Source organism: Zosterops lateralis, assembly GCF_965231275.1.
Source record: "Zosterops lateralis genome assembly, chromosome: 2".
Lineage (NCBI taxonomy): Eukaryota > Metazoa > Chordata > Aves > Passeriformes > Zosteropidae > Zosterops > Zosterops lateralis.
Window position 1 is genome coordinate 35,671,962 of NC_139763.1, and position 16,393 is coordinate 35,688,354.

At 38.6% G+C, this 16,393-nt stretch overlaps 1 protein-coding gene across 1 annotated transcript in view; it reads right to left on the minus strand.

Annotated features, from left to right (window-relative positions):
• The window catches only part of DHRSX (dehydrogenase/reductase X-linked), a gene marked incomplete at its 5' end in the record, with an annotated part of 164,582 nt that overhangs the window by 121,456 nt on the left and 26,733 nt on the right, over positions 1-16,393 (minus strand). Inside the window, one exon of the mRNA XM_083855228.1 lies at positions 6,471-6,578. Coding sequence (XP_083711354.1) covers positions 6,471-6,578 — 108 coding nt within the window. The remainder of the gene's footprint in view (positions 1-6,470; positions 6,579-16,393) is intronic.

Consider the following 16,393-nt stretch of genomic DNA (forward strand, 5'->3'; position numbering starts at 1 on the left):
TACACAGAGCTTTCAACAATAAATCACAATATTTATTTAACTCATTGAGTAACAGTTAATTTAGACCCTATTCTTGTAAATGCATAGGTGTGGCTGTTTTTTCTCTTTTTTGTATTTGCATTTACTAATACTCTGTATTTATCCATCCCTTCATAACATAGTCATTCACTATTGGGAGATTATTTCCTATTTTTCATAGTAGTTAAAGTTTCACAAGGCATCTCTGGACACCACCTAGTCCCAACTTATGCCACAATTGGTGGCCCAGGACCATGTCCAGTCAGATCTCAGGTATTTCCAGGGATGGAGACTCCTCAACCTCTTCAACCTCTCTCAGCAGCCTGTGCCAGTGTTTGACCACCCACAATGTAAAAAAAAAAAAGTTTTTTTTTCCCCCATTAAGTACAAAAGATCCCCCTAACCCTTCTTTCCTCTTCAGGCTGAACACAGCACTCTCAGCCTCCCCTTACATATCAGAAATTCAAATCCTCTAATTATCAATAGTCAATACACCCTGTATTCTGTATCTGTCTTTTATAAATGTACTGAACATCTATGGGACCACGAGTATGTTTGCTCCAGCTCAAAGCTGATAAATTATTTCTCAATATTGTTTTCTGCCTCTAACTATTGCTAAACTACAGGAGATCTTTCTCTCATCTCAAGACAAGCCAGCCACTTTAAATCTTTTGGCATGAATCTTAACAAAAGATTTTGAAAACCAGGATTAAATTAATTCACACAGTTGTTGAATATTTCAAAACATTAAGCATAAATTCTTAATGAATAAATCAAACAAATGCCTAGAAAAAATGCACTAACTCTTCCAAAATTCATTAATGCATATTTAACTCTACATTTTTTAAATGCCTGGCTTATTTTTTAATATAAAAACCACATATATTAGGCTATGCACAATGTTCTTCCCAAAACTGCCTAGCATCTTACACTTCTCCCTTACCAAAGATGATTTAAGGTTCTATGCAGCAGATACTAGTCCAGAAATACTTTTACACATCTGATGGATTTTGGTTTTAATCACAATGGCCTGTTTTAGACTGGTTTAATTTCTTTTTGATGTATAGTACTGTATTTATACCAAGTTTGTAACAATCTTCACACTATTTTAAGCTCTGTATCTTTTTAGCTGCTCATTTTGTATGATTCAGAAACAGTGAACAGATTGAAGACTACAAGCCTATTTGGTTGCTCCTCCTAAGGATGCCTTTCCATCTCCCTGATAAAACTTGTTTTCCTCTAAACCCTTTAAAACCATTTTGAAATAGGCAGACCAGAGCAAAACAAAGTATTTAAGGTTCTGGCCCACAAGCGATTCATACAGTTGAATCAGCTCATATTGCCTATTTAGTTTGTTCATTTTCTAACAATTTCTAATATTTGCACCTTATTTTAATTTTGCACCTTATTGAGAACCACTGAGTTTCATAGAATGACCTATTTTGACCCTGAGATCTATGTCCTAAGTGATGATGGTCAACACGAAATCCATAGTCTTTTTCGGGTATTAAGAATTTTCTTCACATCTATCTCTCCATATTTATATACATTGAACTGCACGTGCCTTTTAGCACTCAGCTTCTTATGGTCTTCCTGCAATTATTCACAAATCCCTGGTCTTTATCACCAAACTGAACAGCTTGATACAATTCGAAGGACTTGTCACTTCATTATGTGCTCCTCCTATAAAATTATTTGTTGAAAGTATCATATGTTAAAAGAGGCACAAACATGACAGTCTTCCAACAGAAATTAGGGACTGAAGTGTTTGACAAAATTTGTATGTGTTTGGAAGACTGTGTGTGGCTGCGTGCACATGTATGGTGCATAAGTAACAGTACTGTAAACAGAGTTTTTCATAGCCCTGATTACAGTGCACTGATATGATAGAACCTGAACTGAATCACAATTATAAAGCAATCTGCTTGTATTTTCTTTATGCTCATACAGAAAAAAGAAATCATCACCCACTTTTTATAGGTTGGTAAAATTTTGACACTTCCTGGGTAACTCTGGAACTCATTCAGGCCTAAAAATAACTTGGCTGAAATTAGGAAGATAAATACCATTCAAGAAAAAAAAAAAAATGACCCAAGCATCTCATAGATCTATGTATATTAAAAAAAAAGACAAAATAACCCATAGAAATTTTCAGTAATTGAAATTAAATCAAATTGTCTTTGAAAACTAACAATTGCACCATCTTGATAGGATTTAACTATCATCTAAAGCCAATTTGTAGTATTATATAATATAAGAATTGTCTGGTTCGAATCCAGCTTGAAAATTGGAAACTAATGGGAGTGAAAGAGGTGACAGAAATATCTCTTGCTTGGTCTCCTGCAGGGCTGACCGAGGTCACACAGAAGTGCTGAATCTGGTGATGGAAGTACATTTATTTATGTCAAAATTGCAGGGCTCAAGCCAAAATTGCAGAGCTCAAACAAGTAATCTGAATACATATACATATATATAAATATAATGAGATTGTTTTCTTCAAAGTGTGAGCCTGTATTAGAAACCTATGACATTGATACACTCAGACACTAAAGATTGATTACACTGTCCTGGACCTGGTGTTTTGTACCAAGCAGCATATATATAACATTGTCAAGGTGCAAATCTTTTGATTTTCATTCACTATTTTCAGATAGAATGATCAAAACTTCTATATTAGATATTATCACACATTAACTCAGCTTTCTTTTATTAATGTTCTGATATGTTTCTTAGGGGAAAAAAAAAAAGAAAAAATCAAATTGAGGCTCTCCTTTTTTGAGTCAACCATTTTAACATGCACATACAGAATCCTCATAAAATTAAACAACTGTGAACAAGGATGGAAGGAATATGAATAGTTTATGCTTTTTCATCAGTCTAAACTGAGACTCATAAAACTGTGGCAAACACCTTGAACCAGAGGTAAACTGGGTTTTATGCCCTGGACTGCGGGAGGTCATAGAAATGTCCAGGATATCCTGATTTCCAACGTCTTTATTGTGAAGAGCATATTTATTTGTAAGTGCACACAAAACGCTACCTTCAATATCAGTCACTGCTGAATACAGTGTGTCATTTGCCTTCTCTCTCTGAAAATGAAACTGCAAGTTTATTTATCAACTAGTAAATCACATAGGAGGGAGCAGGAGCTCCCTGTGTGGCTTGATTCTGAAGATTCGTCACAGCCCTCAGTTTTCCCTACTGGGGTTTGCTGTCTGCCATGAGATTTTCCCAAAGTAAAAGCCTTGCTGACTGTGAGTAAAGCTACTGGGAAAAGCAGCCTGGCAGAAACCCTCAATGAAATCTATCAAACAAACACACAGAAAATTACTTTCATCATTTCAGCATTTGTCAAAACCTCTTTCCCAGGGAGAAGATGAGGGCAGGGTGAGCAGCACCTGCAGAGGGAAACCATCAGTGGGGGAATGGAATCCTGTGCACCAGTGCTGGAAAGGGAGAAGGTTTAAAAAAACTATGAAATCACTTGCTGTAAAGGCTCTGAGTGAATACACTGCCTTTTCATACAGTGCCTACTCACGTTCCACAAGGTAATATGCTTTCTACTTATTTGCTTTCCTCATTCCATTGGTGGGTTGGATTTAAAAGTAGGTTGCTTCAAATATTTACTCCTCTAAAATGTCAAACTGAATCAAAATCATATCCATCACAAATGGTGAATCATTTTTCACATCAGACATTCAGGCTTGACTCATTTGCCTGCTGCAGGGATATCATCCTTTATTGCTACAGTTCCTATAATGGGAAACAAGCATTCAGTGATTGAGCATGATTGACTGTAAGCTACATGTGAGTCTCTCTTGCAAGCCCAAATTCATTTAACATCCACACCTTTGTCACAGAAGTTCATGTCTATATACAAACATAGGATGAAAACATTTCTAGAGGAGAACGCTTGAGCACACTTGCTGCCTTATTTGAGCCTTGTGTGGCCTGAAGCAGAATGTGCTAATGCATGCCAATGTGCCAACAGATATTTCAAACATACTCTGGACACTTGGGCCCAACAGTTATGAGCAAGGATGGAAGGTCATTGCATTTAATGTGCTTTTGAGACTGTTATGATCTTGCAGCTGGAAAATCGCCTGGGACTATCCATTCTACTGACAGGGCTGCTTTGTTCTGAAGAATTTCACAGGCAAAGAAGAGAGTTGTGACTCACAGGGCTCAGTGTTTAGGTCAGAGTTTGCTCGGAAGAAATGAATCACATGGAAGACTTACTCATCAAATGCTTCCTATAATTAATTTCATTAATTTATATTTGTAGGGATTCATAATGCAAATAGTAAGATTGATAGAATTGCAGAGTGAATGCAAGTGTGTGTGTTTGTAAGCATCAAAATAAAGAGCAAAATGTTAAAAGAATGCCCCTTATTGACAAACAAAAGACATGTTTAGAGGAAACTGCTCCTGTGCTATGTGTGTCAAAGCCCCAGCACTGAAGACCACCAGCAGATGACCACGCACTCTGCCATCAGGAGGATAACAACTCCAGCCTACAGCATAATACTTATACCATTCTTTTTCCTGTTAGCCCAGCCTAAAAATAGGCTATAGGCAGAGCCTATAAACTGCAGACAAGGAAAAATGTACTGAGAGCTGCTGAGCAATATAAAAGATCACAGAATGGTGGTGGTTGGAATGGAGCTCTGTCCAATCCCCTTGCTAACACAGTTCCACCTGGAAAAAGTAACACAGGTCACATTCAGACAAATTGTTGATATGTCCAGAAAAGGAGACTGCACAACCTCTGCGGCAGATCTGACCATAAACTAGTCTGCCATTTCTGATCAAGAAAGACCACAGAGACAGGATAAGGACTCGGTAGCTGGCTTGACCTTTTTCCGTACTCAGGTGATTCTCACAAGATCATATTGAGCTCACACATCTTGGTGCTTATGTGAGTACAAGTGTGAGTGTGAGTGAATGAGATTATGAGGGAGTGGTTGTGAGCTGAAAAAATTCAGCTTATTTAGAGACTCTGCACCTAAACCTCATCTTCCCGTTCCCAAAACTCTCACATTGACTTTTGTTACACAGAAGACCCTAAACTTTAAGTGATACAAAATAAATCTTAAAGAAAAAAAAGAACGTTCTATGCTTCCATGACCCTGGGAAAAGAGAAGAAAATTATCCTTTTTGTTTTCCCACAGAGTACATTTTTGCAGTCCACCTTAAAGATGAAAAGCAATTTTAGTGAAATATTAATGCTGTCATCATTAGCTACATCTAGCTACATTAGCAACATCTAGCATTTAGCTACATAAAGCAGCATCTACTTGCATTTTGCAGACGCTTAGGTTTGACACATCTATTAAAATATGTATGAGTAAGTGGTGTTCCACCTTCCACCTGTATGATTCCAGGACAAGTCCATTAATGTTACTGACTGCACTACATTAAAAGTCCATGGCTACTATGCTCTCATCCATTGTTTGGAGTGGGTTTGGTATGTGTACAAAACATTAGAGAGAGCAAATTCCGTATAAAGGTTGAACCAAATGGCATCACCAGCTTGATAGCGTACAATGAAGCAGAAATCTTCAGTGACTCTACAGAATAGAAGTCACAGTGGTTTAGGTAAAAATCTAGTTAAGGAAAGATGAAGTGAGAAAATGTAGCATTTTAAACATATAAGTATTCATTATGCTACATTCTGATTTAGCAGACATTTAGTGCATAAATATATATATGTGTACTAGAGAAAGCTTAAAAAAATAGGAAGTCTCCTAAATGTTGTCTGTGGTGGAAAGAAAAAATGGTGCATACAGGACAGCTTTTGAGTTCGTAGAGAAATTCACTGAACTTCAAATGTCTCACTCTGACACAGTCACCTTATCAATTCTTTATTATCAATGGAGAGAAACAAGCACCTACAGAAGGTGAATTGCCCAATCCATCTAAGATGGACACAACTGAATCTCTAGGTATTTATTTCCTTGTCTTGCCTACAGAGGCTTCTTACAGTGACAAACTGAGAATTAAATGTGTAATTTTTACGTGGATGAAGTTATAAAGGCTTCCTCTGTCCTTGTAACACAGATCATCCCCCACTAAACACTGTAATATTCCTTCAAGTCTTTATTTTTTTTTCCTTTAATGAACATTTACACACTAATGCTGATTCATAATTCCCAGTAACAAGGAACTAAAATATTTTTGTAATACTCATATTTTTAAGTTTTTTTATTGTTTACTTCTTATCTAAGGTAGTAAAATTCTTCCAAGTCCTACAGAAAAAATCTCATCCACTATAATTTTTAGATCTTGGAAAGCAAAACATAAATTAATCTTTATTTGTACTAAATGCTAACAAAATATTCTTCTTCATTCCCTTGACATATCCTCACTTATGCTGGAAAGAAAATACACCTTAAAAGAAAAAAAAATTACTTTATTAAGCAAAAAGTACATTAAGAAAATAATGACTTTACCTATTATCACATGCATGCCAAGTCTTGCCAAATGCTTCACAGTTTGGTAACCAATTCCTTTAGCGCCTCCAGTCACTATAGCAACCTTTCCATTTTGTGTAGGGAAAACTATATGAGAAAAAAAGAAACAACACAAGGTTAGTTCACAATAGTAACACAATTAAGAAGCTAAGATGCATTTTAAAGAGTGTACACTTAACAGACCACTCAAACCAGGCCAGTTAACAATCTCATGAGCAAACTCTGTATGGAAATAAAAACTATGGAATATCCACCCTTATTTACTGCACCATAATTTTCCAGTTTTAACAGTTCATGGAAGACTGAGATTGACAACATGAAAGGCAAACATCCACTTCAGAAATTTTCTCATTTCTATTTGCATGCATTTCATCATCCTGCAGTCATCTGACCTTTAAAATTTCCACCATAACTTTGTTACCAAACAAGGTGGAAGCAGTTACGTCAGCTCAGGGATGGCTTACTCAGCGTGTACAGGGAAAAAAAGTCAATTGGCAGCATGATACCCTGAAAATTTCTTGAATGACAAAAGACCTGCCTCTGTCAGTAACATGGAGGAAAGATCTCAAAGGTGAGCCATCAAAAGTACACCAGCTGACCTGCATATTTCCCTGCATAACTGAGCACTCTCCCTTCTGAAAATCAGAAGGCCCTGAGCCCCAAAGGAAGCAGGAAGCAATCTTCTTGCATAAAAGCCCCCATCTGCTTTCCCCACCTACACCAGCCCTCTCCCACAGAAGCCAGCATCCCTGATACCCGCTGTGCTCCTTGACCCACACACAGCCTGGCAGGCAGGGAATGCTCTCAAACTCCCTCTGCTAGAGGGGTGGCTTAGACACAGCCTATGTCTCCTGCATCCCCAGGCAGCCCTTAGCCTGCCAAGTGAGCCAAGGAGCACCTGGGATGGCCCTTGCAGAGCAGCTGCTATTCCTGCTACAAGGCCTCACACGGGGTGCAGGTTGCACAGCACAGGCTGCAGGTTGGACCATGGAGGGGGTCCTGCAGCCAAAGCAGAGCAAAGGCATTACCATTGAACTGCTTGGGAAAGGCGTGAATTAATATCAACTACAATTGTTTTGGGTGGAGAATGCTTCATGTGAAGCAGCATGTGGTCCTTAGGTGATCAAGGTGAATTTCTAATTTGCTTTGGAGTAGAAGCCATGAGGTATTTGCACAGGAAAAATGGTACTGAATACTCTGTTTTGCTGAGGTGCAGTGTCCGTAGGCAACACTATAGATAACAAATGTTAAAAATATGCCGACTTTCATTTATCAAAGGACTTTCTATTTTGATTTCTAGGTTTTTAGGGGATTGCTTTGTTGTACAACACCAACTCATATTTTACATAGTTATGAAACACAGGACTAGCACTGATACAAGCTTCTTTCTTCACAGCAACTTCAAAAAGGATCCACATTTCACCTTTTCTGAAACACAATTCTTTCCATCATGATTCAACATGAATTTCTTTTCTCTTCAGGTAACAACTTGGTTCTTCCCATCCCTGAAGGACAGCTAGAATTGTTTGCAGTTCTTTGAAGGTTAACTCTAATTACAGTGATATGCATGCACATAGGTGTCCTGACATATATAATTCAAGCTAACTAAAACTTCCCCAGGAGTTTTCTTAAGAGACTTCAATTTAGTTATAAGCAGCCCTGCAATTTCCACCAAAAATACTTCTAATCACAAACTCTAAACAAAATGCCCACATGTCCAAATCTCGTCAAGAAAAAATGCATTCTTTTGAGCCTGAGTACCTTCTCTTACTCCTCTGCCTCCCCATGCCTCCCTTGCTTCCTGGCCTCTCACCACATTGCTGATCTGACATTTGGATTTCACTTTGCATACAGGTGTTGTCACTCATTCCCATTACTGCACCACTATACCTACCTATTGAATAAGAAGTAACATTTTAATGCAAAATTCACTTAGAAGAAAATTAATGAAAGAAAAGGGGAAAAAAGAAGTCAGGACTGGGGAAGGGGCAATGCCATGAAGTGAAAATGGAAAGTTAGAAGAGCAAAGTGATAACAGGTGATGAAATGGTTCTTAGCAGAGGACATGATTTAGCAGATGAAAGATGTCCAGTCCTATCCTGTCCATGGTGACAGCAAAGAAAAGGACAATTTTTTGGTTTTAATGGCCACTTAAAGACTCCACTGTAAAAATGCATACTGCTCCTCTGCGTATCACACAGCCCACTGCAACTCTCATTTCTCTGTGTAATCCTATATTATTGAAAAAACACAACACTGCCTGGCACAACGCAGTCTATCCACTCACTTCAATCAAAATGGGAAATGCAAAGAGAAAAACTGAAATACAACAGGGAGGAGAGGGAGACAGGAAGAAATCAAACTCCTCAATTAATACTTAATTGTTGCTAATTTTAAAATTATGTACAGTTTCCATCAAGTCAGATATCTTAATCTAAAATGAATCTCCATTTAAATGAGACATGGCTAGTATTTATATAAACAAAAGTGGTCAAAATCAAATACAGGCTCTGTGTGTGAGCCAGGGGTAACTCCAGTGAAAGGCAGTTTATTAGTGTCCTGTCCTCTCTAGAACTCCGGTTCATGTGGAGTTTGCAGTACACCCAACTTACAGTGTTAAAACACCATCATGATGATGCCCAACACGAAATTTTCAAAGCAGACCTGGGCTCAGCCTGGTTTTCAGCAGATACTGGTTTATTTTATGTGAGAAGTTGGGCTGAGTGCAGCTGGAGCCTCACTACCCCCCAGGCAGGAGGCAGACACCCTCCAGCTTTTCAATGCCCAGAGGGGTTCCCTCTGGCATTTCTTGCATCTCATTTAAACCACCCCAGTTCTCTCTCTCCCTCTGCTCCTGGTAAGGATGTAGATACTGATCTCAAGTTCAGAGGCATAATGCCAGTGATATCTCCCTGGGACATGAGAAACGAACAACCCTGTGCTAATGAAATCCCCTGACCAAGCAGCAGCTGTTAATTTCCCTTTGTGTCCAGAGAAACCAGCCTGCAGTCCTTAGGTGCTCCTTCATCACACCAGTGTCTGAGAGAAGCTTCTCTCAAGCTGCAGGTTCTGCCTGCATTCCAAAGTATTTGGATGACATAAACCTGTTTACTTTGCAAGTGGATTACCCTAAAGCAGAAAAATAAGGCAGATTTATTATGTCCTGATATAGGGACATAATAATTCTTTCCCTTTTAAATATACTTCTTAATCAGAAATAAATTCCATATACAGAGACATCTTTGCACAAACTCAATACTACAAAGAATGTAAGGCTATTCTGTAATTTTAAAAAATACTAATTTTCAAGGGACTCTAAAACAGGGCTGCCAGGATTCTCCTGCCAAGACCACAGAAAAATTAGACAGTCTGCAGACCCATATCAGTGACCAATTCCATATCAATGACCTGTTCCTGCCAGCAAAAGCTCATCTCTGGGGCAAGAATGAGGGTTATTAAAGAAGCCAAATCAAAATAAAAGCATTAAACTTTCTCTTTTTGTGCAGAAATACACCACATGAACACAGATAATGCAAACCTCAGAAGAAGTGCTTCCCTTGAGAGTAGCTTACTTTGGTATTCTAAAACCTTTACAGCACCTTGTGCTTGAGGCTCAACAGAAAAAAAAAAAAAAAAAAAAAAAAAAAAAAAAAAAAAAAAAAAAAAAAGTATTAGAAGTTTATTTAAAGCAATTGAATCAAATTTTTACAAAGTTCCATCTCCTACCTTACTAATCCAGCATCTACATTGTGGCTCATTATGGGTCATGTGGACAATAAAATAGAATATCTTTATAATAATTTCATCATTAACCTTATTTTTAAGCCACTGAAGGCAAAGGGTAGAATTTAGATTGTCTGAATCAGTCACCAGTACTTATCAGTGAAGACTTGAGCACAGCAGAAGACATCCAAGAAGTTGGTCAATGTCCACCTGTGAGGTGCCATGCTGGGACCTGCCTGCACCTCCTGAACTGGCCACGCAGTGCAGGTGGTATTTGTGCTGGAGAGATACCTACAGACAAATCTCAACAGTTTTTTGGGGTTTTTTTATTCCTCCTATAACTGAATAATTTACATGCAAAAATTAGGCCTGAAGGTAACTGGCAGAAGTGCAGATGGAAAAAAAATAAAAAGAAAACAACCAACAATGAATATTTAGTTTCGTGACTGAATAACAAGATCCAAATTTGGAGCCATTCCTGTATAGCAACACTGAGTGAGAAAAAGAGGGCAAACTGTAATTTCCAGTCCTTGTCTAACACCACAGGACAAGGCACAATCAAGTTCTTCTAGATGGATTAAAGAAATCATATAGCTCAGTGAACCACAGAATTATTGAGTAGTTTTTCCTATTGCAAAATATTTCGATTCTTTTTTCCTGATTTATAGCTGATGTTGAGATTATAGCCATTAAGCAGATGGAGAAAAATAATTCATTTTCCACTCCGAGAGGCAATCAGTAAACTGCTGGGGAACCCATGCAGCTTTTAGCAACTGCCTTTTTTGTGTGCCTTAAAGAAACATCTCCATAAAATTCTAGTTTGGCGGAAACCAGGCAAACAGGGTCTGGATTCAAATGTCATTCCAGGACTACCCAAACAGAAGACAATTTAGGTACTCAAATCCTGATAGATAAGCCAGACAAACTGTGTGTGCCTCGAGCCTGTCCTTAGCCTCTGCAGATAATTTTTCAAATGCAAATTATCTTCCCAAATTTGCACACCAAAATCTTTTCTGCCGTTGCTGCTTCCAATCACTTCCCTAATGAACATCAATATGCAATCAAGATTGAAGGCCTTTAAGGCTGGAAACCAGGTAGGTGGCAACCAGCCTGACTAGTCCTTCTGTGAAAAGGCATCCTGCTGGTTTCAGCAGTTGAGGCCATCAGGCCTTCTGCTGATGAACAACTGCCATGCACACATGCAGATCCACAGGCACACAGCCAGCAGGTCCAGTGTGCCTCCAATGGCTGGGAGCATGGTGTGAGGGAGACTAATCTGTCCAGGGACAGCACCTGTTTCCAAACGCAATCAGAGTTTTGCATCAGAAAGGCAAAAAACCTCCCAGCTTTTGTTAGAATCATGAGGAAATGTAGGAATCAGAGAGAGGCTGGCTCTGGAGCTACTCATGGGAAGAGAAAGGTGTTGAAGAACCAGAACAGCAGGAGAAACCAAACCATGGAAATGTGTCCCTTGCCCTACAAACCCATAGGTATCTCAAAGTGCTATTAATAGAAGAGCAGCACTCAGATGGCTGGAAGAATTTCAGCAGCCAGGGGAAGACCTAATTTAATAAGACTCCAGTGCAGCCACTGACAGGGAATACAACCAGTAACAGCTGCACAAAACCACAGCAAAACCCCTGGCACACATAAGACTAAGCTTCTTGTTTAACTTAGACACACACAGAGCCTGAAATGCTGCATGCCAGTGAAACAACAAACAACAACTCACAATTACCAATTCTGGAAACTCACAGAAGTTCCACCCCTGTATTTCAGGGGAATGCATGCACAGCCTGTGCCCCATGAAGTGGACATTTCCACAACACAGCAGAACTCCCACGCAGCAGCAGAAATTTGTCTGGGCTGCCTGAACACCTGAGAAGCAACCACTGCTGTAACTCCAGCCAAGGCACCACATATCCAGAAATCCTGGACAAATGGCCAAAGTGCAGTAAGGCAGCAAATGAGACAAAAGCAGAGAAGCTGCTAGACACCAACTAGAGAAGCCGAGTGCTCAGTCAACGGAGGAGATAATGTGTACACTCATCCCTTCCTGACATTGTCAACACAGGAACAAGTGACATTTCTTCAGAGTTAGCAGCAAACATCTGCTGAGCCAGACTAATGATTTTTTAATTGCCACTGAAAACAACTTAAAAAAAACCCCAGCAATTGAACTTAAGGCTGCTCTAAATTTATAACATTTGTTTAGCTTTTTGATAAGCATGCCAACTTGCTTATAGGGATGAAGTGATAACATTTGCAGGCAAGATTACAAGCCCTTCACAGAAGGCTGAGATACAAGCTCCCAAAATCCATTACAGGACTTGTTCCTAGATATCTCAACACATGTGAAACTCATTCTACAAATGAGCAGAATGGCTCGTTGTCCTCTTGTTTTTTCAACTCATGAACACACTGTGGAACCTTTGGGGGTATTAGAGAGCAACAGGTATTATTAGAGTCCAATATCACAAGTTTGGAGCATGAGCATCTACAACAAGACCTAACTATAGTTAAAAAGCCCCTACATATTAGAAAATATGTAAGAGAAACTGGTGCAGTAGTAAGATGAAAGTTATGATGCTAGCATTACAGTCATGAAATAAATATTTTTTACTAAAGAAAAATAACAATACCCTAAATAAGGCAGCTGTTCAAAGCAAAAGCTTTTGGCACCCAAATATAAAACCTAGTAGAAAGAGATCTCTCTAGCAACAGTGGGAAGGAGAGTGGAAAGCTACACTAAAATTTCATTTGCATGACACACCTATCTGCATTTCTTCTAGCGATTCTTGGAAAGACAACATAAATGCAGATAAAGGGAGAAGTGCGTGTGGAAAGCAGGGTGTGGAAGGGGAAGCAGAAGGAAGTGTTAGACTTTTAAATAAGACACAGGAAAAAGTTTTTTCGGTCAAGATGAGGTAATTTTCAAGTGCTTCATTCTCCTTTCCCCTCTCTTCACCTTCCCCCCACCTCCAGGTATTTAGGTGAAAGAGATACAGCTCTAAGCAATTTAATACACCTGAATCATAAATCTCTGCATAATGATATTGTCCTCAAGGCCAAAAAAGGACCCCAGTGAGGACACTGGCACTGCTACTTACAGATGCAAATCAACCATGGTTTGGTGGGGTAAGTCAAGGCACTGATCCACAGACTGCTAGAAAAGTAAGCTACATCTATTGCCAAAGTAGTAAAAAAATATATTTCCTTTCCACTTACACGTGTATTTTCAGTGCTCTGTTTTTCAAAGCATACGACTGGTGTGTTTGCAAGTGAAGAAGTTTTGGCTGGTTACAAGAGCCAAAGGAAGATGCATTTTCATACATCTTTTTACTGGACCCTGAGTGCTTTTGTATTATTTGTCAGATAGGATGCTCAGTAATGTTAGTCTTAGACTCTGTGATGCTGCTGAACTTGGCAGAAGGGCTGCATGGAGAAAAAGATAGTTGGAGTTTTCAGAAATTATATAATGGTAATTTTCCAAATTGATTTCGGCTGTCCTCAGTCTGTCTGTGAAGAACCTCTTCCTCCAGTAATCCCCATGCAGACCTTCTGCATCAGGATCATTGATCATACACAGACAAAAAGCTGGATGTTGCCACCTCTCCCCGAGAAAGAAGAGGATGAGAATGGAGAAAACTTAATAGGACTGTTAATTTGGAAATTTTTGACATTTCTGAATTGCCTTTCTCTCAGACAATGGGAAATAAGGCTGCATTGAAAAACGGTTTGATGAAGCATATATCTGAGATTTTTACAATACAAGTTCAGGCTGATTTTGACAGAGATATCAGGAGATTTGATCCTAACAAATACAGAGCTGCCCTAAGGTAAAAGAAAGCAAAAGTAGATGAGAGGGTGCAGTTCCCGAGTCATGAATCTTACTTCTGGCCACGTTTGCTATTCCTGAGTACTTTGTTCCTTTTGCCAAAATTCATCTGAAGATAAGATATTTGAATTTATTTTTTTTTTTTAATGAGTGCCAAATAGATTGAACACACCATTATACAAATCAGTCAGATGGAAAATACCACAGTGCAGCATTAAAATCTGCTAAAAATTCATCAGGAATCCAAGTTTGTCCACAATCTGCTCTTGAGAATAAAGTTCCCAACCAAAAGTGTAGGAAAAGGAGAGCACTTGATCCCTGGGAGGGGCATGGGGTAATAGAGAAGGGATCAAGAGATGGAAAAGTTGCCTTACATCTACAAGTACAAATTATATTAGTGAAATTATGGTTCTGCAAGTTCCCAATAGACATCAAGCAACTTCTGCCATCACACACTAGTCCTTGTCTCATATAGTCTTCCTATTCCTGGCTTAAGCCCATTTGTTTGTTTGTTTGTTTGTTTGTTTTTCTGGGGAAACACTAGTCTTAAAGATTATTTCAGAAAAAGGCTGATAGTACATTTGACAAACTTGTGCACAAGTTTTCACACTCTTGCACCTGAGTACCCACTGACGTTACCCCACACAGCATGTTTTGCTCCACCGTGCAATCATTTTGTGTCAGGACAGATGCCAACAGAGGACTCGGATGAGGCCATGAAACATCACCTTCTCTTGGAAGGGAGGGTTCTGCTGCCATGTCTGGACAGGAGAGGCATAGGGGACAGCACTGTCACTGACAAGGCACAGCACTAGCTCAGCTCCCAGTGAGCAGTCCCAGCCTCAGTCATAAAAGGCACTTCAAAAAATATAACGTTGGGTTTTGTGAAATAAGGGCAGAATGGTTGTTGCAATAATATGAAGAAATCCCACTAATTCCTTACACTATACTGAACAGGCACAGCCTGCATATGAAAGATTACTGGATTTGTTAAAAATATCAGGAGTAGAAACACAATGCTAGCTCCAAGAAGAAACTAATCTTCCCTACATATGCATATATTTAAAGGCTCCATTTACCCATATCATTTTTAATATGGGAAAATACTATCACAAGAGTAGAGAAGGAGATTTTTCCATTTGTATTCTCTGCTCTGCTTATCTTTCATTCCTTTTATATATTTACCTATTAAGTCTTACTCTTTGACTTTCTTCTCTTTCACTCCAGTCACACTAAAGACAGGGAAGTTGTATACAGGTGTATCTTTAAATCAAGAAAAAGCAGCTGATTATATTTTGAACAGATTTACTGATGCTTACTCCCATACTCCCTCCCTCTGGGCAAATGTAATTCTGCAATACCTTGGGCAATGTCATTTTATGTAAAACTTCTCAATGCTCTTCAAGTCATGTCATCATGTAATTATATTTTTTTCCTGTTGTGAAATGAGAGATGAAAAAGAGGAGCTTATCCCAAGAGATTTAAATAGGGGTAATAGAAATAACTCTGCATAGTCTAGTAGCTGCAGAATGCATTTTCCCATCCTGCAAAAGTTTGAGACATTAGAATTATTTTTTCATTCTCTACCAGGACCAAAGATTGTCTAGGCTCCAAGATTTCTCAAACAGCTAACAAGTAGATGCAGCTGCATCTGACAATGCTTTACATCCCTCAGGATGTAAAAAACCATTTCAAGTCCTTGCTCTCAGACATACTCTGAGCATACAAAGGCCTTCTCAAGTGCAATCCCCTGTTTCCAAGTGCTATTTCCCTATAGAGAAAGTTTCATTTTAAACAAACATTTGAAATCTAAAGACACTTTTTCTGCTCACTAAAAGCCCCAAATCAATGTACTATTTTTCCAAATCACGTTCAGAAATCCAGTAATAAGCCATAAATAACAAACAAAATGAAATGTGAGTAAGCTCAGAAAAGGCCTTCCCTTGGAAAGACCACATCCCATATATCTCAAAAAACTTGACAGTTATCTGCATGAAATGTGGCACAGAATTCCTAAGATTTTAAAATTTCATATCTGTGAAAAATTAGCATTTGGGTTATAGTTTTGACCAAAAAACAGGGCAATGGCAGTGAGTTTGAAATGCTGAAGAAAATATGAATCAGCAAAGCATGACACTACTGGCATCCCATTACAGACTGAGTAAATGTCATAACTGACTGCAGAGCAGAAACCTCATTTCAGAAAACTGTAAGTGATGGTTACTTCACAACAAAGGGTGTTAAAAGGAAAAAGAAAAAAAAAAGAAAAAAGAAAGAGAAAAAATAAAAAAGAAAAAAGAAAAAAGAAAAAAGAAAAAAGAAAAAAGGAGGAGGAGAAGAA